This window comes from Erpetoichthys calabaricus, chromosome 4 (genome assembly GCF_900747795.2).
Source record: "Erpetoichthys calabaricus chromosome 4, fErpCal1.3, whole genome shotgun sequence".
Lineage (NCBI taxonomy): Eukaryota > Metazoa > Chordata > Cladistia > Polypteriformes > Polypteridae > Erpetoichthys > Erpetoichthys calabaricus.
This window is the reverse complement of record NC_041397.2, coordinates 190,713,994-190,739,589: the sequence shown is the minus strand read 5'-3', so window position 1 is coordinate 190,739,589 and position 25,596 is coordinate 190,713,994. Positions and strand designations below refer to the sequence as shown.

The 25,596-nt window shown below is 37.4% G+C and overlaps 1 protein-coding gene across 3 annotated transcripts in view; it reads left to right on the top strand.

Annotated features, from left to right (window-relative positions):
- The window catches only part of pou2f1b (POU class 2 homeobox 1b), a 236,255-nt gene that overhangs the window by 62,575 nt on the left and 148,084 nt on the right, over positions 1 to 25,596 (top strand). For all 3 annotated transcript variants that reach the window (XM_028800092.2, XM_028800091.2, XM_028800093.2), the window contains exons 2-3: positions 13,022 to 13,087; positions 21,840 to 21,931. In XM_028800092.2, coding sequence (XP_028655925.1) covers positions 13,022 to 13,087; positions 21,840 to 21,931 — 158 coding nt within the window. The remainder of the gene's footprint in view (positions 1 to 13,021; positions 13,088 to 21,839; positions 21,932 to 25,596) is intronic.

The window sequence follows — 25,596 nt, the reverse complement described above, 5'->3', positions numbered from 1 at the left end:
ATATACGTACTACTTGTATTGCAAGACCTCTATCATTTATCAAGTTACAGTTTATTAAACACTTTAGCACATCTCACAAACCAAGTTACTCACAATCCAAGGTTTCACTGTATTTTCTTATAAACAAGGGGGCTCCGCCCCCTGCTCGATTCGCTCACCTACCCCCGGCGTTGGGTATCCTGAAATACATTAGTCGTTTTGGAGTCATGCCCGCTTTGCCCGCGGCATTTCAGACGCACGTTGTAGGCGCCTGCGTTCATTGATTTTATCCAGGTGGGCTCGTGTTTGTATATCTGTCAGTTGAGGTCGTTTGTTTTGAACCCGTGCCTGCTTTGCTTCCGCAGTTTCAGACGCGCGTTGTAGGCGCCTGCGTTCATTGATCTTATCCAGTTGGGCTCGTGTTTGTATTGTTGAGCTGTATTGTGTTTGAATTTTGTGTAAAGCGTTGAGCGGTTTGTACAATCCCAAGCAGCACATTATTCCTAACTTCACTCCGTAGTAGTGCCACTCACAATATGGCGGTGACGCCTGCGCCTTCACACCGCAGTAGTGCCACTCATATTATGGCGGTGACGCCTTTGCCTTCCATACTATCTTTGTGGACCTGTGGGGCCTCCGTAGCCTCTCACGTTGGACTCTGGGGTGCAGCGCAGAATCCTCTTTTGTGTGTGGCTGTGGTGTTAGTCGTTAGCTATGGGCGCGTTGTTGCTTCATTTCTCATTCACGTTAGTTGAGCTCTTTTGTTCTTGGGCCGTGACTCCTTCGTTCGTGGTGGATAAGACTTCGCTTGCGGTTTATGAGACGCACGCCTGCGCAGTACGTCTCATGGTCCCATCGCCGTGTACCTGCGTCCATATCCAGTTTATTCTCGGTTAGTAATATGGATCACTCCCACTTTTGTTTTACCTTCGTCTCATTTCTTATTCTGTCCTTTTTTGCTTTGAACCATAACCTGTCGTTCATGGGGGTGGAGTGAAAGCTTTAGATTCATCAAAAATGTATATCTCTGGTTTTCAAAAGATCTCATTGTTTTAGGGTCCCCCGATACCAAAAACATTTATATCTCAGTGATGGGTGTGTGTCTGTCTGTGTGTCACAGTTTCTTGAGGATGGTCGATAGCTAAAGCAGCTGGATGGTAAAAATACCAAGCTCGAAACCTAAGCCTGTTATGTGCTGATTAGTTTTTGAGACAAATTGTGCAACAGAAAGAGGCACTTTAGAGGAACCTTTAAATTATTTTTTGATAATATGTCTAGACTTATGGCAAATACCATATTTCTGCAGTTATAAATTCTTCTTGTAAATTGCTATCGTAATGACCTATTTTATGATCAGAAAGATCAGCATCACGGCAGTAAATAATTACTGAAATGTTATAGAACATTTGGGTAACTTGGTTACTAGGGCGCAAAGCCTACCAACGCTTGTGTCTGAATTTTTTGGAGCTTCATACATCCATCACAACATTTTTATTTCTGCCACATGTAACTTTGCCTACTGTGCTCCCTTTGCTTTCCATGTCTCAGCTTCATACATCATTGTTGATCTTACCTCTGTATTAAAAATCTCACCTTTAACCTTCATCTTAATTCTTTAATCACATAATATGCATGATACCTTCTTCCAATTGTTTTATCCACACTGCATTTACTGGTTATGCTCCGCGTCTAATTTTTCACTCTGAGATACCTCTGATCTTAGATACTTAAATTTATCCAGTCTTTTCAATAGCTCTCCCTGCATGCTAACTTGTGAATCCCAATAATCATTAAACCTCATTATATTCTCTCTTCTTCCTATTTATCTTCAATCCTATCTTCCAAAGCATTTCTCCATTCTTCCAACTTTCTCTTCACTTCTTTTTTTTCTGTTGCTGCACAAGACAATGTTATCTGCAATAAGCATGCATCGGGTGGGTTTGTCTTTTAGTCACATGACTGACATCCATAGCAAGATCAATAAAGTAAGCACTTAAAGAAGATTCCCGGTACAGACTTACTGTAAGTGGGATCTTGTCAGTTACCCCATCAGTGCTTTGACCCTGAGTCCTCATTCCCTTATACAGTGATCCCTTGCTATATCGCGCTTCGCCTTTCGCGGCTTCACTGTATCGCGGATTTTATATGTAAGCATATTTAAATATATATCGCGGATTTTTTGCTGGTTCGCGGATTTCTGAGGACAATGGGTCTTTTAATTTCTGGTACATGCTTCCTCAGTTGGTTTGCCCAGTTGATTTCATACAAGGGACGCTATTGGCAGATGGCTGAGAAGCTACCCAACTTACTTTCTCTCTCTCTCTCTCTCTTGCGCTGACTTTCTCTGATCCTGACGTAGGGGGTGTGAGCAGGGGGGCTGTTCGCACACCTAGACGATACGGACGCTCGTCTAAAAATGCTGAAAGATTATCTTCACGTTGCTACCTTCTGTGTGCAGCTTTTAAGTATGCTGCACGGTGCTTCGCATACTTAAAAGCTCAAAGGGCACGTATTGATTTTTGACTTTGTTTTTCACTGTCTCTCTCTCTCTCTCTCTCCCTGCTCCTGACGGAGGGGGTGTGAGCTGCTGCCTTCAACAGCTTTGTACCGGCAGTGCTTCGCATACTTAACACTAGAATTACCAGAGTCTACGAAAAAACTCGTAGATCCGGCCCACCTTAAAACCGTTCTCACCTCTCTTTTGTCTTCTAAATGTGCCGATTAAGAGGAGCAGCGAGCAGCCGGCTATTCCATCCCCCACCGTCGCAGAACGTTCACTAAGTTTTCCCAGCTTATGGCTTGTTTGATTATCTGGGAGTGACTGAACTGCTGGAGTTTTAGAATAGAAATAATAGATCGCTATTTGGAATACTTGCATTTCATGCGTGTTCCGTTTCTACGGTAATCTGTGTAAACACATTGCTAAAGCAGAAACTTTTTCATATTTTAGTAATAAATATTACAAAATGTAGAATGTGTAAAGCCCGAGTTCCTAAGATCAAATAAACACTTCCACAAAAGCTTCACACACCATATAACAGTTTCCGTGGCGTAGTGCGCTAAGATTTGCTTCTCAGACCGAGTAGCTTTTCTTTGCCTAACAAACATGAGTTCAATTCCCCGTTGGGGATAAAGTGTTACTTCTTTTTTTTGTTTTTAACCTCAAACGGACATAAAATTTGTAAATTGGTATGCACTGTCAGTTAATGAGATCGTTATATTTTCATGTGGGATGCTCCTTTTAAAATATTTTTTTAACAATTGAGACTGCAATTAGCATGAACAACTGTCCTTATAACTTATTTTTTTCAAGATCCATAACACACAGACAGACGGAGCACTGCGTAATACAGAGACAGACAGGCAGAGATATACAAACAAACAGGGAAGGCACACATACTGAAAGAAAAAGCACTGAATAAGCTCACAAGCTCTAACATCACCCCTCCCCCGATCTGGCTCTCTAAGTAACAGCGCAAGTACAGACGCAAACCAAGTGTGATCAAGAGTACTGGTTCGATCCCCACTCACTCCTATATTTGCCGTTTTCAGTAGTAAGCTGCTCTTTTTGTTAATATTATACAGTACACACATGCACTTGATTTGTGTCTGTACTTGCGCCGTTACTTAGAGAGTCAGATCGGGGGGAGGGGTGATGTTATAGCGGGTGAGCTTATTCAGTGCTTTTTCTTTCAGTACATGTGCCTTCCCTGTTTGTTTGTATATCTCTGCCTGTCTGTCTCTGTATTACGCAGTGCTCTGTCTGTCTGTGTGTTATGGATCTTGAAAAAAATAAGTTATAAGGACGGTTTGCTGACTTGGAGCACCACTGCCTTACTGTGCCACAGAGACGCGAGTTCGATTCCCAGCGTTGAAGAAAGTGTTTTTTTTTTTCCTCAAACGGACATTGAATTTATAAATTGGTATGCACTGTAAATCGTTAACTTTAAAATGTCAGTCGCGGTTATTTCTGTTGATTAATTCATGCTTTTTTACTTAGAGTCAGAACAGGAGCTTTTTCAGCTTGTTCAGCTTCTGATCTGACTCAAACAGCGCCAGTATAACTTCACACCCAACCTGACGCTGTTCGTTTTCAAATAATATTGCATTACTTCGGCGATGTTTTCTGATTGGTACTATTCGCGTCATAAAATGATTTCTTCAAAACGTCACATATATTTGTCTCTTTCTTTTTTTAAAATGTGCGTTGTAGCACTCAGCAACTGGCCACCTGCATGTTCTTGCGCACACTAAACAAGACAGCGCTATATGCAATCATCAGATTCAAATGTTAAGTTATATAGCACAGAATAGAAATCAGCAGTTCTTAGCATTTCACCATGCAAGCTGTCATATCAACCGCCTACTGTAACTTGCTTTCTTTTTTCTTCGGTTATAGTCTTGAATAAAAGTGCACTTGTTTTGTTATACTTTTACATCAACATATGTTCCTGTGTTTGAGCTACATGGGCATGCTCAAAAAATACACGTATAATGCCACGAAAAGTGCATGCAGACACTTCAGTTCGCAAGCATTGGTACGACAATGCAGTCACAAGTACACTGCAGGGCTTTAGCGCGTCTTTATGTGAAAACAGCAGTGTCAGATGGGGAGTGTCTGATGATTGCATATAGCGCTGAAGTTACTGCTCTTTACTATGCTTTCCTCTGCATGTCCTGGAGTACAAAAGAAACAGCATACAGCAACATGTGGGGACTGGCAATATTGGGGGAAAAAAACACGCGGTCGTATGTATCGTGATACACTGCAGAACTATAGCGCGTCTTTATGTAAAAACCGCAGTGTCAGGTGGGGGGCGTTGGGGATGGATCCTGAACGCGACTGAGACAATGAAAAGTGAATTTTAAAAAAATAAAGCTAACCTTTACAAATACCATAAATTACACCAGCTGTTACAGACTGAAATCAAATGTATCTTTTTATTCTAAAATAGTGAAAATAAGAACACTTCTCAAATGGGAGTTGTGCAGGATCGAACTCATGACCTTCTGTTTCCCAGTCAGCGACTGATACTGTTACGCCACGGAAGCAGCGATAGTTAATTCATATCAATGTCTCACACTAAGGCGGGTTTTTTTGGCGGTGGCTTTTTTTTGTACCTTTTGTGAAAGTGTTTCTTTGATATTTGGACTTCAGGCTTCATACATTATATAGTTTATGCCTACATTTTGTCAATTGCTACTAGAATATATAACACGTTTCTGTTTTAACAATGTGTTTACACAGATAACTGTAGAAATGCGTGTGTTTCAAATAACAATCTTATTATTTCTACTCTAAAACTCCACTTCACTCCCAGGTAATCAATCAAGGCAAGAGCTGGGAAAAGCCTGTTTACGTTCTAAGTCGTTGGGGGGATGGAATAGCCAGCTGCTGGCAGCATGTCTTTATCAGTACATTTAGATGACGAAAGACGCTGGCGGAGAGGTGAGAAAGGTTTTAAGAAGCGATTTAAGGTGGGCCGGATATACGAGTTTTTTCGTAGGCTCTGGTAATTCTAGTGTTAAAAGCCAAACAGCCCTATTGATTTGTTTGCTTTCCTCTCTGTTTCCTTTGAAGAGGAAGATATGTTTGCATTCTTTTAAATGTGAGACAGAACTGTCATCTCTGTCTTGTCATGGAGCACAGTTTAAACTTTTGAAAAAGAGACAAATGTTTGTTTGCAGTGTTTGAATAACGTTCCTGTCTCTCTACAACCTCCTGTGTTTCTGCACAAATCTGTGACCCAAGCATGACAATATAAAAATAACCATATAAACATATGGTTTCTACTTCGAGGATTTTCTTATTTCGCGGGTGGCTCTGGAACGCAACCCCTGCGATGGAGGAGGGATTACTGTATATAAACTTGACAATCCTCACATACTTCCCTGGTACACTTTATCATAAGCCTTCTGCATATCAATAAACACCATACGCCACCCTTTCTGTTTTTCTCAGTGCTTCCCTATGATCAGTATTAGTGCAAAGGCTGCATCAGTTCTCCCTCTCTCTGGCTTAAAATCAACCTTCTCCTCCATTACAATGCTCTCTTCCCAAATCTTTCTTTCAATAACCCTTTCCCAAATTGTCATTGTGTGTGACATCAGCCTTATCCCTTTATAGTTTTCACAATCCGGAATTTCCCACAGCACATCTGCTCCCTCTTCTCATAAACTCTTCCACACTTCTGCTGCTATTTCATCCATGCCTGAAGCTGCTGTAGGGAAGAAAGAACAGAGCTTTGCTACCAAGAGGTTGCCACTAGAGAGAGAACATGTGCATAGAAATAAAATAGGTGGAGTTCACCATACTACCTGCCTGAAGAGGTGAATGAGTAGGTGACTCGATGTGGTTGCAAACATGTATGTGCGTGAGGGGGAAGGACTATTTAAATTAATGACAAGGCACCTGATCAGAGGAGGACATGGAGTGCGTGACTCGATATTGTCTGCTATTGGGGTTCCATGGAAGACCTAAATAATGATTGGATAGGCAAACAAGCTAGCAGTATAAAAATGATGTCCAGACCACAAGGAATCATCTTTTTGACCAGTCTTTTGGTTTGCAGGCACTTCTTTATTGCTGAGCAGGTAGAGCAGAAAGAATAGCATTTAAGTTTGTATATACAGTATTGGTGTGAATAGTTTACTTCCAATTTGTATGTATTTTTCGTTGTTTGTGAGTGCTTTTTTTTCATCATGGTCTTTGTGCATAATTTTTTACTTTTTGTTTTTGATTAATGTTCTGTCTGTCCTTTGTGAACTCTCTGAAAAAGAAGGAAGTAAAGGTGTTTATTTCTGTTGAATATTTTTTCTCAGCACTTTTTTGAAACCGTCATTATAGTCTGTGTCTCTATTCTTCCATCCCCTCGTCGTTCGGTTACAGCTCCTGGTGCCCAGAGTCTGAAACTGGAGACAAAAGAGGGAGAGAGAATGATTTTTAGAAAAGCAATGGCTAGCTGCACAGCTTTTCATTTTGATTGGTACCATGTCTTCTTTGCCGTCGTCTTAGCTTTTATCACAGCTTACATCTCTGTTTCACCACCATGACTCTCTGCACTCAGATGAGTTCTCTCCTCTTGTCCTACCCAGCACCTCTTCACCTATTCTTAGTACAATTTTGCTATTCTTCCATAATTACTCCACACATTTAGATGACTGCACTTGTTTTAAAACTTTCCCCCTAAACCTGTTCTTGAGCCCTTCCTCTTTTAATGTCTACCACTTTATCCTTGGTGCTACTGCTGTGATCCCCCCAGTCCATCACCACCACTTTATACTGCACTGTCACACTTTACCCATTTTTTGACTTTAGAATTCTTTATCTCTTTCCAATGCCATCTTCTACACATTAGAACATCTATTTGGTTTTCCCTTCCTCCACTAGTGTAAGTAACAAGCTGATTTACTTTCTTTTCAAAAAATGTATTAACTATTACCAAATCAAAATCTTCTCTCCTCTCCCCTTCCCCATTTTTCTTCTTTACTTCCCACCCTCCATGTACCCCCTTCTATCATCTCTCTACTCTTTCCCACATTCAATTTAGATCACCATCAGCAGTCTTGTACCGCCTTAGGCTCTTCATCCATTTGTGCCCAAAAAAAGTACTCTTCCTATTCACACTGATATGACTACTACTTTGTAGTTTTTTGAGTACTGTTTTAATTGCACCATTGCTCTCTTACAAGGACTTAAATCCTCCACTTAATTCTCTTGCTTGATTCCTGTTCCATCTAGTTTCCTGTACACATAGCACTTCCATTTTCTTCCTTTCCATGAAATCTGCCAACTCCCTTCCTTTCCCACTCATTGTCCCCACTCTTGCCTTTAACTTACCATTTTCTATCCCCTCCTCATTGTCTTCTGCTTTTCTGGACTAACTTCTTTATCTGGGCCTGCCTTGGCCTGGCAGCCCTCATTTACTTTACACATGGGTCAGGTAAGGCCCCTGCTTTTGTTGCCTACGGGGTACACCCAAGGGACACCTAAGCCGATTTGATTGATTCCATCATTGAGGTTTTGACTGTTTTACATCTGGAATCTCTTTTGACACTAGCACTCTATATTTATCTGGGCTTGGGACTGCCACCAGGTTGGGCTATTTACCCCCCTGGGTAGCTAGATTGTGTCTGTTTTTAAAAAAAAAAAATAAAATTGTGGATACTGTTAACTTGAGAATGAAGTAGATGATTCTTATGAAGTTTTTGTTAATAACTTCCAGTTGTTACTCTGACAAGAGGATTAGATTTTGGGTGAATTTATACTGCAAAGCATTGTTCCTTTAAAGTTTTTTAAGCCGATACCAAAAACAACAACAAACTACTGCTCTGAAGACTTGTGAATTTTGAATTCAAACCAAAGCTCAAGCTTTTGAATTAGAAATTTTAAGACATTGTTGTTCCAGCAGCTGTCATTGATTTAGATTTTATACCTGTATTTATTTACCAGGGTGCCCATTTGTTTTGAGTTAGATATTTCCCGTTTTGTTTCCTTACTGTGACTAGAGAATTCTGCATGTTCAGTTTAAGCTGGGGGTAACATCATGAAGACCAGCCCAGCTGCACGATGAAAGGTGCACGATGAAAGGTGCACGTCCATTTTCCTTCTTCTCTAATTTCTAACATCTTAAATGAAACTAACTATGAGTAAAGGAATTAATGTTAAATTTATGTAGTTACAGGTGCATATATTTCATATATTTACTTGCATTAAAAATGACGCATTTAAATTATTTACCTTTTAAAATGGACTAAAATATGACAAATTTCAGTAGTATTCATCTTTCAAATACGTTAGTAAATTCACACTATATACTGTATTCATTTGTAAATATGGGGAAATCCATGTGCTGGACACATTTTATTTTTTATGCAAATATAGTATTACACTTTTTCACATTTTGTTTTCTCAGATTTTTAATTTGCAATGGATTAAATGTTTCCATTTTCCATGTTAATCAACAAAGATTTGTGTACCATATACAATCAAATGAGGATAAAATTTCTTCAGAGTAAGAATTATTCATCCTCGTTGTAAATACAACAGTAACATGAGCTTGGTACATAGTGTATCACTTAAATATTGCCAAAAAAATCAGAAAACCTTTGACAGGAAAGTGAAACTGGGAAATAAGTTTGCCTTTCAAAAAGACAGTGCTCCATAGCTCACTCACCATGGACTGAAATGATTTAAATTGTCTAGGCTTCTCAACATCCTCCGAGCCATCACCTCAGTGTGATGGAAATCTGTGGCAAGACTTCAATATTGCTTTTCATTAGTACTTTCTAGACTAACTAGCAGTTTGAAGTTATAGTCTTAACTAAAAAGATGGCTGTCTTTTCATAACTGCTGTGAGGTGTTAAAACTATATGTTTGACAAACTTTACAGGGCAATTCAGTACATCACATTTGTTTAATTAACTAATAGCTAAAGTGTCTATCTCTGCAAGATAATTACAAAATAAGTTAAGGTTTACATTTACAAATGCATAACTCAGTAGGTTGAACATGATGTTTTTGACAACTGTATAGAAAAGTGATATCTGCATTTAGTTTTGGATTCACATCTCCTTCATTTACAGTGTTGTCCTTGAGTCCACAATTCACTTTATCGACACCCTCGAGAGGTATGAAGACCAAAATTAGTTCACCTCTGTAACATCATGTGCTCAACACCATGAAGTGTTTTGAGAGAGTGGTGCTGGCCCACATTCAGAGCAGCATACCAGACACACTCGACCCCCTGCAGTATGCCTACCGGCCCAACAGGTCCACTTCAGATGCCATCGCGGCTGCACTGCATTATTCCCTCTCTCACCTGGAGAACAAAGACTCCTACGTCAGGATGCTCTTTGTTGACTACAGCTCCGCCTTTAACATGGTTATCCCCCATAAACTCAACCATAAACTGTATGCACTTGGCCTGCACCCCACCCTCTGTGACTGGCTCCTAGACTTTCTGACTGGCAGGCCCCAAACTGTCAGGATTGGTAATAGGATTTTAGCCAGCATTATCACAAACACAGGCACCCCACAGGGATGTGTCCTCAGCCCTATCCTCTACACCCTGTTCACCCACGACTGTGCCTCCTTCCACAAAGGTAACATCATCCTAAAGTTTGCAGACGACACCTAAGTGATAGGATGCATCACTGGTGGGGACGAGGAGGCCTACAGGAGGGAATTGGCCAGTCTGGCGTCATGGTGTGAGGACAACAACCTCACCCTCAACACAGACAAGATGAAGGAGATAATAGTGGATATGAGGAAGGAGAGGAGACCTCACCGGCCACTGTTCATCCGTTGGCTTGAAGTGGAGAGAGTGAGCAGTATTAAATACCTGGGCGTTTACATTAGTGAGGCCCTCACTTGGACATTTAACACCACACAGCTGGTCAAAAGGGCTCAACAGTGGATGTACTTTCTGAGGAGGCTGAGGAAGTTTGGTATGTTGACTAAGATCTTCGGCAACTTCTACAGCTGCATTGTTGAGCATCTTGACCAGCTGCATCACATTGTGGTATGACAACACTACTGCTATGGACCACATACACCTGCAGAGAGTGGTAAAGACTGCTGAAAAAATCACCAGGACTCCACTGCCCTCTCTGCAATTGTAGATGCTCTGCAGAGTCCACAGGAGAACTGCCTCGATCCTCAGAGACCCCACCCACCCCCAACACGAACTGTTCACACTTCTACCATCAGGCAGGAGGTATAGAAGTATGAAATGCATGACTTTCAGGCTAAAAAACTTTCTTTCCCAAGGCCATTAGACTCCTAAATAACTGACTGGAGTTTATAACCATGGTCCACCTCATTCTATCTATTTCACACAACTGTATTTGATTTGTCCATCACACACCTACCTGCACATTACACTTTATACTTCTGTTCTGTTTTTTATACTTTATTCTGCCTTTGTTATTTATTATTTATTGCTACTTACTATTTATGTTTATCTTTATACGTTGGTTTGTTAACCACTGACATTTGGTGTGGATAGCAAAGAAAGAATTTCATTGTATAGGGAAACATGTTTCCTTACTGCGCAATTGACAATAAACTTTGATTGGTTGATTGAAGACTAAATATATTTAAGGTATTGACACAATGGGATGAACACTTAGCCATTTTCCTTAAAATTTTATTGTTGTTTTACTTTTTACCATGTTGGAAGTGTAACTTCAAGTAAAAGCACATAATGCGTCAAAATCTTGGGCTTTGATGCATGTATGAAAAATTGGATGAGGTGACTATTTTTCAAGGAGTTGTACTTTGATTTTTTTTTTTTTTTTTTACTTTCTCCTTCAAGTAACACTGAAAATGTGTCATTTTAGTAAAACAATTCCTTTTGCATTTAAAGTGTTATGTTAGTTTACAGTGAAATCTTAGAATACTGTAGAATTGTTTTTAATTTTGCATTCTTGAACTAAAACTACATTTATCAGCTTAAAAAGAACCCAATAAAAAAATACTATTTTAAGAAACACGTAGATTTTTAGTAGATTCTGAAACTGTTGCATTGTTCCCAATTTGTATATGTCACATTTGTGACATTTTACAGGCGCTTTACCCGGTTGTGGTGACATGTTTGGATGCGGTTGGGGTTGACAGTGCATATGGGGAACTTCATTTTGCCCCTAATTATAAACCTTGGACTCTGGTGATAATTTTCCTTTATGTGATTACGTTCTGGCTGTTGTGCAGGGTGGAATTTTTTTTAAAGATATCCAATTAATATGCTAATGAGCTGATAAATATTTATGCACAATTTAAATTATGCAGAAAGCTTTCAGTGCACTCTGCAAAATGAATTGCTCACAGGACTTCAAAGCACACTCTGCAGCACTAACAAGGGGGGGAAATTTGCATAAGGTACTAATCAGCTGCATACTGATTAAGCTTCATTATGGAAACTGCCAGCTGCAATCTTTGTTTCTATTTTATTACTGAAAAAGGGGAACTTTTTCACGCTTCAGTTGTCTTGACAATCGCAGTGTAAAACAGCTAGGAGAGAGGCTGCAAAAACTGCAGAGGTCCTGAAGTTTCCCTTCACAGTTTTGCTTTTCCAGATTGCTCTCCTGTTACTAGACTTAATGTTAAGCTCAACAGTTCTCTGGTAAAAGTTGAAGCCATCAAGGGATATTTTTTTTCTTTCTATCTTTCTCAATCCCTAAATCTGACACCATGTTGGACTGCAGCAACTATGTTGTAGGTGGGTGCGCTAAGCTCTTTAATAGATCTTTTGCTATTTAAATCAGTGCTTGACTATGCATGGCGATAGTAGGTATATTTACACTTCCTCCACAGAATCAAAGTTTAAGAATAGTTTGCTTAAATGCTTGATCTTGGGAGGGAAGAAAAGCAAAGCATTGAATATGATCTTAAATGAAAAAATTAAGTTTTTTTTTGGATAAATGTTGCATAGTGTTTAAGTCACAGTGGCACGAGGCAAACTTTAGGGAAGCTAAAAAAAAGAGAGTAAAGCACACCTCACAGATGATAGTGTTATACAAGTCTAAACTTTCTGTTATATCTTGGTGTATTTTGAAATAACATTTTTGAAGAATGAGTTAAGAGTTGAGCTGTACATGCTGCTATTTTGTTTTAAAGAAAACTTGTTGAAACTGATTTATTTAATCACCTATGTTTCATTACAATGTATGAATATTTTATCTTTCAGTGGTGTATTTTTAGCACTTTTTTTTTACTCTTGATGGAGCTAAATTTTTAATGTGTCTATTTAATTGTAATTGTAATATTAGGTTTAACCCTAGAAATGAACTTTACTTGGTTATTTATTATTTTCTGCTGAATATTCACAGTAATGTTTTTTTTCCAGCAGAGATCTGTAAGAGCAAAGCAAGCTTTTTTACTTTACCTTGTATTCAGCCGGATGTTTTTATTTAATTAATTGTTAATGGAAAAAATGACTGTACCAATCCACGCTTGGTTCTTACATTATTATATATATTTTTATATATATATATATATATATATATATATAATATAGTATATATATATTTTTTCCCCTAGAATCAAAAATGAGTAATCCGTCTGATACCAGTAAATCTTCAGTGGAAAACCATGATGGAAGCACAGGTAAAAAAAGAAAAAAAAATCGCTAAAGTCACTTAATTTGTACATTTTTTGTACTGTTTTATTTATTCATCTTAAATTTCAGTTATGTAATTTATAATTCTTAGAAACTGTTTTTAATGCAGTAATATCTAGCCCTTTGTAGTTATGTCATCTTTTTATGAAAAAAGTTTTTTCCTATCTCTGTATACTTTTTGTTTGTAAATGTGGTATTTTGCAGATTTTATATGCTGTTTGTTTACTTGTGGTTCTAACCACTCCATAAAGATATTAAAAAGATTACTTAAAATACGAAGCTGACACTCACACTAGGCACTAAAGGAGCGAATAATCAGCTCATCTTTTGTGGAGTGTGCATGCTTGTGTTTACTTGTTATGGTTAAGGAGCATCTGTTCAGTAACATAATAATGTATTTTATTAAAAATGTTACATTTTCCAAGTGATACATTTTTAAGAAACATATTTTTTTCTGAATTGAACTTTTATATCGGCATCTTTTTATTTTTATTGAACAAGCTGCCGAGTTTTTAACTGTTGCAATTCAGAAACAAAGTAATAAAATATTGCTTTAGAAAACACTCAGTCTTAACAAAACCTGCATATTGCATTGTCTCTTCTGAATCCATGGTAAAGAGATGCATGGATTGAAATGTAATACATAGGTAATTTCTATGTAACAGAAATGCATTACATTCAATAAGCCCTGCTTAGGTATGCATTAGTTACTTAAACATTTTTATCCTTTAAACCACATTTTGCAGTTATTTTTATTAGTATGCATTTTTTTATTTGGTTCCACTGCCCTGTGTTTATGTACAAAGACTCTCTAATAGCCAAAACTGTGAAGAACAATTGAAATAATCCATTTACAGAGTTACATGATGCTGCCAACACCACAGGTAGTCAGTGGGCCTTTATGGCTGTTATACTGAACATTAAGTGAAAGGTTTGTTAGTAGAGTCTCTGCATTTGACTGTGTACCAAAGAATGAATTTCTAATCCTAACATTGCTCCACTTATTTATAAGAAGAAACGGTACTCGAGTGTTATAACCACACCACAGGCAAGAGAAAAACTTCATTTTTTTACATTTGTTTATTTACAAAATATAAACAAGAATATGTAAAATTTGATTAATTACTTTTGAAACATTACTACTGTCGCGAAGTTTCTAATATTGTTTAATCTAGAATCAAAAAGGTCATTGCCATTTAAGGGTTCTACGCATGAGTGAATGGAGAAGCGCTATCTGGGTTGAGTTGTTTAACACACTAGTACCAAAGAAACTAATAAAGTAAAATAAGAAACTGAGTTAATGTTTCTCACATACTAATTCTTAAATATTTAAAGTTAGTATATATTTTTGTTGGTTTAGACTTTACCCAAAGAAGAGTATCTTTTTAAATATGATGGTAGTGACTCTGTCAGTCCTGTATATTTTATACAGTATGCTGGGCACTGTTATTAAGTAGTGCAGAGTGCTGTTCAGATTTGTGTAAAGTTAAAATGCAAACCAAAGTGCAGCAATCACATCCTTCCCAATACTTATGCAGTATGTATGAAGACATATGACATGTATGTTAGCAAGTGCCTGGACCCATTTATTCTTGTAATATTTGATTTTTGCAGTTGCTTTAAATAAATTGCCGGTTAGAAAGGGTCAGTCTGAGATTTCTAGTAACACTTGACAGTGGTTTTACAGTTTATTATTTTATATACTGTATTATATTATGGCTGTCAGATGTTTTTTTCAAAAATCGAATGATCATTAAATTTACTTGTGATGCAATGTAGCAAACATAAAACCCGTGTTATTTTGAATTCAGTAAGCTGAAATTTTTGACATGTGAAGTTTGGTATCTTTAGTAAAGATTCATTTTTTTGTGCAAGACCACATCATTGATGCCTTAATTTGAAGTCATGTCTTTTCAGTTTCATAAAAAAGTAAATGTTTTATAGTTTTGTGCTTCATACATAATGCTATATTTTGTTGGTTTTTTTTTTTTGTGGCAAACTCCTCTTGTATACGGTAAACAGCGAAAAATAGTTTTTTGATATTGTGATTTGTGAGACTAATTAAGATGCTTGTGTGTTGCTGATGCAAGGACTGTTCTTTTCAAAGGGACCCTAAGTGATTGGAACAGATGCATGGTTCTCAGATAGTGGAAAGAATTTGCAATGTTGGGATCTTGGGAGAGCACAGTCCATACATAGTATATTCAAATAGCTCAGTTAATAGTTACCCATACCAGGTATTTGCCACAAATAACTCATTAATAAGCTAAACATGTGGGTATTTAAGGCTTGCCAGGGAGCCTCAAACCAGGTGGCCATCTTCAAGAAGAATGCCTCCTGCACTCTGCTGAAATCGAACTGCAATTGTCCGCGACTTGTACTGAAGAACTAAATGATGATAGTACTGTGCCTTCCCTTCGGCCGTATTTGTATTTATAAATGAATACACTACAGTGTATATTGGGAGTGAGTGCTGCATTTTATAGGGGTATATATAGGTTCAACCTATGAACTGCATTTCTAAAAAGAGCACATTTCCAGGGAGCTTGCACCCCCTGCTGTACACAATTGGCAATGAGGATGGAATGCAGCCTCTTACTGAGTCCCTTGCTTTAATGTTATCTAAGGAGGGACCAGTCTTCATACAAGGTTGGCTGTGCCCTAGTCCATGGATCCAGGTGACTGTGTAAATCGACAACCTTGCTACAAACGGTAGAGGATCAGGCTACCTTGAAGTTGTAAGCTGGTGAGTTGAAGCTAGGTTTAAAAGGTTGGAAGAAAAGTGTAATTAGCTGCAAGGGAAATGCTACTTGTGACTGCATTTTATGCAAGTTGGACTTAAAGGTGAATAAAAAAAATGTGTGGAATTAAAAGTAGATGCTAGTAATTTGGTAAAATGTGTTGATATTACAAAATAAGAATTTTGTTTTGGTGAAAGATAAATTTCTATCATGTGACATCCATAATACTGATCTGAGTATAGCAACACTGCTGGCACAGTTAGCTGAACTGAGAACCCCCAGAGAAACAGGATATGATCGAGGATTTGGGGGGGGGGGGGGGGGGGTGGGGGGGGTAGCTAAGGGAGATAGACCCTTATGCAAAATATGGATGTTTAAAAGCTTGTTACAATTAATAAAATTTAAATTTTAAGTATACATCAAAAAACCTGCAAAACAAATTACAGCAAGAAAAGAAAATGTGAGGCATTGAAAAATGTATTAAGCTTTAAGTAATTGATTCCTGAAGGAAATGGAGAAATAAAAGAAAAAGGAAAAAAATACCGTTATCTTTTAAATATTGTTAAAGTAATATACTTGTGTTACCACAGATTTTACTACAGCAAATGCTAACAAAAGAGTGAACATATTGTGTACACAAAATAAGACAAATCAGTTTTTACCCTGTCATAGTAGGTGCAATAAGAAGAATGTCTCTAAAATGCATGTGTTACTTTTGTCTGAGTATTGATCCTACTTTTATGAATCAGTTTGATAATTATGAATTTAAATGGGAAAAATGAGACAAATTCCCTCAAAAAAATATGAAGAAATTGTGTATTATGTGTATTAACTTGAGTGTTTTATAGAATAAGAATTGTTGCCATAGAAGGCATGGTTGGGATGACATCCTGACTGGGATGTTGATTGTTCATTTACTCGGCTAAATTGAGGCCATTGTAACAGATGGTCAATGGGAGACTTTCTTCTAGGGAAAGCTGTTTCTCCCAGTATGTTGCATGTTTGTTTGTTCTGTCTTGGTTATTACTGACCCAGAAATACTTTAAGGCAATAATGTTGCACTGAAAGCTCTCTTGGGTCTGGTTTGAAGTTCCTCTGCTTTCAGCCAAGTGAGGTAGATGGGAGTGGAGTTGAATTGAATCAAACCTATCCGGAGATTAGTGGGACGAATGTTATACTTGGATTAAGTAAAACATAAAAGAAGAGTGCTGTGTTGTGAAAAAGAAGGTTGTGAAAGGTTTTGAAGTGTGGTGTGCAGGATGCCCCCTACATGTCACTGTATGTGTGTATTCATATAATATATGTGTGTGTGTGTGTATGTGTGTGTGTATATATATATATATATATATATATATATATATATATATAATATTTACAGTATATGTATGGTGAGAGACAGATTATTTGGGAATACAGCACACCCCCAAAATTCGTGGGGGTTACGTTCCTAGAGCACCCGCGACTTTTGGATGTGGTTAAAAAATGCCTTTTAAATGCCTATTTTTATAGTTTAAACCCTAAATACAGTATGCCACCAAAGCACTTAAATTTCATTGCAAACTCAGCTTAATACATTAATACATTACCTAAAAAATTACCTTACTACATTACCTATAAACAGAATGTAAAGGTAAACCAGTCTACTGTGCAGCACTGCTGTGTCTCCCGCGGTGCTAGAATGTAAAATACTGATGTTACCACTATACGTACTGTAATTCATGCAAGCGTGTTTTCTTTGGTTTGCGCTGTCGTTTTCTTTGTTATAAGTAGAGTAAATACATAATAATGTCATTTAATTAAAATACAGTCAAATGTACAGGTACTTGCCAATGATGAATGATATTGATGATGATGAAGTAGCTGTATAGTACGATGCAGAGGATTTAAAACTCCTCGGGTGGAGCCTCTTCTTCAGGTGCTTCAGGAGAAGTGGTATCTTTGGACGGGTCTTCTCCTGGTGGGGTTTCGTGCTGGCTTTACTTTATAGGTTTCAGGAACATTGTGATGGGAAGTTGCTACATTGTCTTCTGTAGCGAACTGCGGGTACAATTTCAGTGCTTTCACACGGATGATGTTACCGTCCAAGGGGATGTTCTTCTTCCTGCAGTCGGTGATCCACAATGCCAAGGCAGATTCCATCCTGATGATATTTTTATTCCTTTCGGTCGTTACCTTTTTGGCATTATCACAGAAACTTACATATACAGTACTCCAGATCGTTGCTTCGTTCTTCTTTATGTAGCGTGCGGTGCTTTCATTAGTGCCATAGTGGCGCGCTACTGCAGCATAACTTTATAGTTCCTGGAGCAAATCCAGTAGTTCAACCTTCTCCTGGAGTGTTTTAAACTTCTTTTGGCACTTAGGCTCAGTGCAAGAAGCCTTCGAAGATGCAGGGCGTTTTGCCGACATCTTGTGCATTTAGGAATACAAAAATGAATACAATGACAAAAAGGACAGCATGAGGACACTCAGCTGGAGACACGTCACAGGGCAGCAGTCAATCAGCAGCAAGGAGAAATGAAAAATGCTCTCGGATTGGCTACTTTCACCATTCCAAACTGCGTTTTCCTCAGCGGTTGCTTCCTGTTCTCAGCAGAAGACCAATCAGATCCACTGCAGGGACTGCTGGGAGTTGCAGTTTCAAATTCTATTGGTTACTTTTACCATCCTAAGCCACAGTTCCCTCTACAGCACAGTATTGCCACGAATAAGCCATAAAAAATTGCGGAGGATATTTGCGCTTTCCACTAACAATTAATAGTTAGGTTCTAAGGAAAAATCCACGAACGACTGAGTCTGCGAACCCTGAACTGCGACTTCGCGGGGGTCTACTGTATTATTAATGTGTGATGGATTAAAATTACCAATTAGTCAGCTGATTTCAAATGTGGGGGATGCCCCAAACAACAACAGGATCATATTCAAATTTTAGATAGAATGCCTGCAAATAAATATTAATAAATGTAAATGTTTCCCAAGAAATGTTTGAGCAAGTAAATTTATAAAACTGGTCATCAAATTTTAAATGCAGAATAATAAAAAAGGCATCCAGTACTAAGAAAACATTTTCAAAATGTATTCTAGTCATTGGGTATGAAAAATGTAATGTTTTCTGCTTTACAAAATTAGAATAAAACGCATTCCATTTGGTAAAGTTTAAAAAAAAAAAAAAAAAAAGTGCAGATTTAAATAAGTCAGTGGCCTTTCCAGCTGTGAGCTCTCGCAGGACAGCATATAGTTGATGCTTTCTGTAAATTAAATAAACTCGGGGGGGGTAGAGAGAAAGAACCACTTTTCACTAAGCTTGTGCCAACAGTGGTCAGTAAGAACTGCTATTACTGAGTTCCAATAAAATTAAAGGATGAAATGCATAAAGAATAACTCTAAAACTATAGATTGTGCTCCCACCCCCAACACCCCCAAATGTATGAAACAAGTTTTAAAGACATTTTAGGTAAAGAAAGCTGAATTATATCGGACCATTGGGTGGTCGATATTTGCTTACTAAACATTGATTGCTGAGCATTAATTATCAGGATTATTTTGCTGGCAAGTTGATTGGTTGTGCAAGTTTTAATGGTGTGGAGTTCTGTGTGAAACAAAGATTCATTAGAAAAAGGGACCAGTGCCTGGAATAGTTTGTGGGCTCAGTTAAAAAGTCTGGAACATGCCAACAGGCTTTGAATATTGCCATATTATCCTATGCTGATTTCTTTTCCCATCCTTTATGTACAGTGTGTTAAGAGAAAACATTTACTTTTTTGATGTAAAAGGAAATGAACTCTAAAAAACGTAATGTAGAATGACAACAAACATTATTGATAATAAAATGTACTATGTAAATGCATAGGTACATGTTAATATATGTATTCATTTAAAATGCTATTGGCATTAGGGCTGTGTGATATCTTAAACTCATATAGTCATTTTAAAACATTGATGTACAATACCATCGCCTCTTTCGGCTAAGGGGTGCAGGCAGAGAGATGGAGAGATGCTTGCGGATTATGAATAATTAGCCACTCTACCCATGTACTGTGCCATGTCAACATGGGGTGGTAGGGTAATGGTGCATGGTTGTTTTAACTCAGGATGCAGGAGTTAGTTTTGTTGTCTCACAGATTGCTGCAAGTCAGCATGTAGCAGTATTCTGTAATGGTATTATGACAACTGAAAGGTTATTCATTCCAAGTTAATTTAAAATTGCTACTGACCATGATGCTGTATTGGTATGCTGCTCTAAAATTAGATATGCCTCATCTTAACATGATTTGAATAAATGTCTACCAACAAGAAATTAAATGTTACTAATTACTTTTACTCACTCAAACATGATATCCTCTGTTCATTCTTCCATCTTATGAACAAAAAAAAAAGTCTACATGTGTTATAGAAAAAAAGGTGCTTTTGTTTTGTTTTATCTTGGCTTGGCTATGACACATTTTGCAGAGTGTTGGTTGGTATTGCGAACTTGAAATGTATGATGTGCAGGCAGAAGGACTGTGGCACTGGCTTTTTTTTTTTTTTTAAATGTAAAGCACTGCTTTAATATATCGTGCAATGATTTCCCCCTGGAGACAAACATCCATCCATCCATCCATCCAGTTTATTTCAGATTTATTATCTTGTTTACACAGTACAGTTGCTGTCCTGTTAACTTGCAAGTATTGTTTGAAGTGGAAATAAATTACTAGCAGTACACTATTTAGTCCATTTCATTGTTACTTTTACATGCCTCTCACCCTTGGAGGTCAAAGTGTGTGTATATTAGCATATGATAATGAAAAGTTTGGTCCTCTTGAATCTACGAATGCTGCAATATACTAACATTTGATTGAAGGTTGGGGGTCCCCTTGAAGATTTACGTGCTGCTGGTACTGGTACGCTTCAAGAATCATTTGCAAGATCAAACAAGCACCACCACTTTTCTTGTCTGGTGCCCAAATCTCACTGCATAGTTTATGTAAAATGAAACACCACAAGCATGGGTTCTAGTTGCCATGCACCCTTCCCAGAATAAGCATGTTAGGAAAATGAATAATGAATGAAAGATATTCTAATGTCTCTATAAAGTTGTGTTGGCCTGAGGATCAATCAACCTCGGTATGACCTGACATTCCATCGCACAAATGAGTAGCTTCAGGAGACCCTTTAAAAGGGGAAAAAACATGCGAAAGTTGCAAAAGAATTCCAACTTGTGCATTCACAGTGAGTGATTATTTTAAGTATAGTGAGCTGATGTAAAGAGCGAAAAGTCATGGGCATACTGAGTGTGCAAGCAGCACAGTGGCATGGTTCTACAAATATAGCTGAACTCTTCCCATTTAAACTTTAAGGGTGAAACGCTGATCAGGCTTCTTTCCCTCCACTACAGTGCACTCCTGCTAAGCTAGCACAGTACAGGAATCTCACACATCTGCTGTGAAAGCGAGTGTCTGACAGCTTTCTTGTGAGGTTGTGTAAGATTAAAAAAAAAAAAATAGTGATAGCTACATTTTTGGTACTTTGAGGAAATTTCTGCAATGTTTGGAGCCAACAATTTTTTTTTTTATGTATTTATCGAAGGTGTGTCCAGCTAATCGTCAATGGCTCAGTCCTAATTGGTGTATACTCATAATTTATTTATCACTTGTATGGTGTATCACTTTGTTCAGTTACTGCTAACAGTTACTGCTTACAACAGTCCAAGCTCCTTCTATTTCTAATGCTAGGTTGAATAATTGTTCAATACAGATTATATTATATCCCCCCCACTGATAAGTCCTAATATAGTTAATCAAAAAGATATAATGAGCTGTGCCACTTATTATAGAAAACTAAATAAAATATTAATGTTTCAATGTTGTTTTTTTTTTTTATTAAAAAATTTAAATTTATGTAATATAAAATTTGATATGGTAGAAATGTATTCCTCAGATATTTTTGTTCACTGTTGTCAAAAAATGTTTGTGTGAATTTTATGTGTTTATTTATCATTTACATTTTTATTTGCACACAGGCACCCAAACAAATGGACTGGACTTTTCAAGACAGTCTGTGCAGACAGCAAGTGCAATCACTAATGCACATGCACAGGCCTTACTACAACAGGTAATTTAAATTATTTTTTTTTACCACAATAGTATACATTTATTTTTATTTTCCCTAAGTATACTGAAGGTATATAAAGTTTCATTAATTTGTTTTGAGTTGACCCTTTAATAAAAACATCAGTAAAACCAAATTTTACATTCTAGTATAATCCTTGTGAACATTTACAAGCTTTCTAATACCCCTCAAAACATTTGTTTGCGAGACCACTCTTCTGTAGCTGACTTCACATCTGCATCTCCTGGAGATAACCCTTCATATGGGATAACAGGTGCATGGGGCCAGGTCTGAAGAACAGGATTTGATGTGTCAGTTTCACAAACAATCCTTTGCAACCAGTATAATGTGAGTGATTATGTTTTATAAATGTGAAATATGGTGTATTTCATAAATGCCCAAACCTACATTCCTTTTCTGAAATTAATTGAGACATCTGTTTCCCATCATTCTCTGATATCATTAAATAAACACTCCATCAAAAAAGTACACTGCATTGTCTGTTGTGATGACAGTGAAATGCTTTTAATCTCAGGTTCTCATGTAAAATGGAGATCAGAAAGTTTGATCATATAATGGACTTCAGTGTAGGGGGACCTAATACACTTAATTTCCATGACAAAATTGTAGATCCTTCTCATTCATTGGCCAAGAATCCTGCCTTCAGTTCAAAATCTCAATCCCATTTAAACACACTTCCTATTCGTGCACTTATGAGTTTCTGGAAGTATTTATTTAAATAATATTTTAGCAAATAAATGCATGTGTTTTTGTGAGCATGTGACTGGATAATTTGTATGTTGATTATGCAGAACACTTAACTTGAGATTTTTAGTGGGTATCTTAACATTGTCTGCTATTGCTGAGTGTTGGCCACTGTTGAAGCCCATTGTATCATAAATTTAGGGATCCATGTTCTCCACAATGCCATGAGATTAACATTTTTTCTCGGCCATCACTACAAACAACAAGGAGCAAGTAAGACATTAAAAAATATTTTTTGCGTGGAGTATTTCCTTAAATACACCTTTATCTGCACTATCTAATATCATCATCCGCACTAGTCAGTGCAATCTCAGTGATAGATGCAAATGAAAGATGAGAGAAGCTAGGCAGTTTCCAAATTATTTTAAAAAATGTTACTTGAAGATTACATTTGCATTTTGGTTTTTCATAAGATACAAATACTTTATCAGTATAGAGCAGGGGTGGGCAGATTCAGTCCTGGAGGGCCGCAGTGGCTGCAGGTTTTTGCTCCAACCCAATTGCCTAATAAGAAGCACTTATTGCTAAAGTAACACTTCAGCTTCACTTTAGTTGTTTCGCCCGTTAAGATTTTGAACCCTTATTGCTTATTTTAGTCTTAAACAGCTGTATTCTTGGTTTTTAATTGCTCCTAATTAGCAATACCACGCAAATGACAAAAGAGACCAGCATTTCTCCATTTAGCTTGTTTTCATTTACACCTGTGTGTATTTATCACGCACTATTTGGTTTAATTAAATACTTGGAAGGAAAGTGAAGAGAAAAAAGCGAAGCACTGAGAATTACTCATCTGTTTTAGACTTCAAATCATTTGGATGATATATCCTTAGAAAGGAAAATAAATCTAGGATATGAGAATGACATGGCAGAGGTAAAGCACTAGCAAGCCATGCAATTAAATAATTGACAAGGATTGTTTTTTAATTAAGCAACTGGGTTGGAACAAAAACCTGCAACCACTGCGGCCCTCCAGGACTGAATCTGCCCACCCCTGGTATAGAGATGTCTAAATTCTTCAATCCCTACTGTCTTTCATTGGTTGAATACTGCATAGTTTAAAGAAGCCTGACACAAGTGATATTCATGTATAGTGGCAACAGATAGAAGCTTCTCGTTTTAGCTTTTGCCCTTTATTGGTTCCATATCTTAAGCAAATTGTGTACCACTGGATTGCTGGGAAATTAGTAAAAATCAATGTTGACTGGAGCACAAAGTAAAGCATACAAACAAGATTTAGAACAGGATTTTGAAGTTGATGCATCCATTTTTCTTTCCATAGTGAACTGAATTGCAGGGAATACTGGGTTGATGTGGCTGTGGAATTAATTTAGCTAGTTTCTTTTTAATATGACAAATGTATCGTAGTGTAGTATATCCAGAGATTAGGTCTGAACCGAGTTAGAGGAACACTTTTTAACTATGGACATCTTCATTGAGAGAGGTAACGATGCCACTATGATTACAAAGTGTTTATTGCAAAGAATGTTCCTCGGACAAAATATCACAGTTTGGTAGCAATCACACCTTATTGCATAAGCAGAGCTGTGTTAAGACATTGTACAGAAGGATATACACATCTATAATAAAAATGAAACAAAAAAAAATGAAAGTTATCTGTTTATATCAAACGACTACTCCAAAACATTTAGCAAACAATGCTTATATAGGAGATGCCCCAGATCTCTGCAAACAATTGGAACCAAACAGATCTCCCATTTTCCTTGGTACAGTCTTCCTTTTCACCATGGCATATCAGAAACCACAGTGCATATTGTCTACAGATCAGGCACTAAAATAGCACATAAACTGGTAAACACTCTTTGGACAGTTTTTTTTGATGCCAAAAGCAAGAAATCTGCAACTGAGACACGAAACACAGTATACCATGCAGTGCATACCCATCTGTATACATGGGACATGGTCTCTGATATATGCACGTACCAGTTTAACTGGGACATAGTCCAAGTAAGATTCAGGGCAAATATTAAGAGTGCCAGAGAGCTGGCTGAATCGTGGCTATCAAATGAAAACACCATTTGGACAGGAACTCTGCATATGCAAGCTTAAAAAGAACATCATCCAAATAAGACCTTATTAATCCACCCATTTTACACCCACCTCTCCCCTTTGCTATATATTACCTTTGATTCCAGTATTTTTAATAATTTTCCTCCAATGATGACACCTGATAGGTGTTGAAAGCTTAAAAAGAGAAGACTATTTTATGTTAGTGATTAATTCTCTCCCTTTTCTGGATTTCTAACTATGACAATATATATATGTATGTATATGTATGTGTGTGTATATGTATGTATGTATATATGGATGCTATGAAATAGCTGTAGGAGCTTTGGAACAACACAAATAAGATAATATCTGTTAATACTTGTTTGTTGTGTTCCATCATATTAACAAAGTTGTTTTTAGAGAGATTTGTATATTTTGGCCTTGCACCAAATGTTTATAGTACATGCTATAATGGGCCCTTGGTGAAGCTTTCAGGTCTTTTAGATTCAGTTTGGCACAAACATTTCCATTTAATTAATAGAGGAGAGTAAATTACATACTCTTTGGGACACCATCATGGAGGGACAGAATGATTTTCCTAGCTGCAGACTATATACAGAATTTATGCCACCTGGTACAATTATAAAACTGGAAAAGACACCTGCATGAAACCCCTTGTGGATTAGACCAGAGTGTTTCAGCTTAGGTGTCTTGCCATTACAAATAAAACTGGATAGCAAAAACATGAGCCTTTGACCAGTAAAGAGGAGGGAATAATAAAATAATAGTCTATGAAGTTGATTCCTTCAGCTCTTTTAAATTGTACCACAGTTAGAATGTGATTCAAGACATTTCAGTCTCTTTTGTATGCTGCTCTTTTTACCTTCATGGAAGTT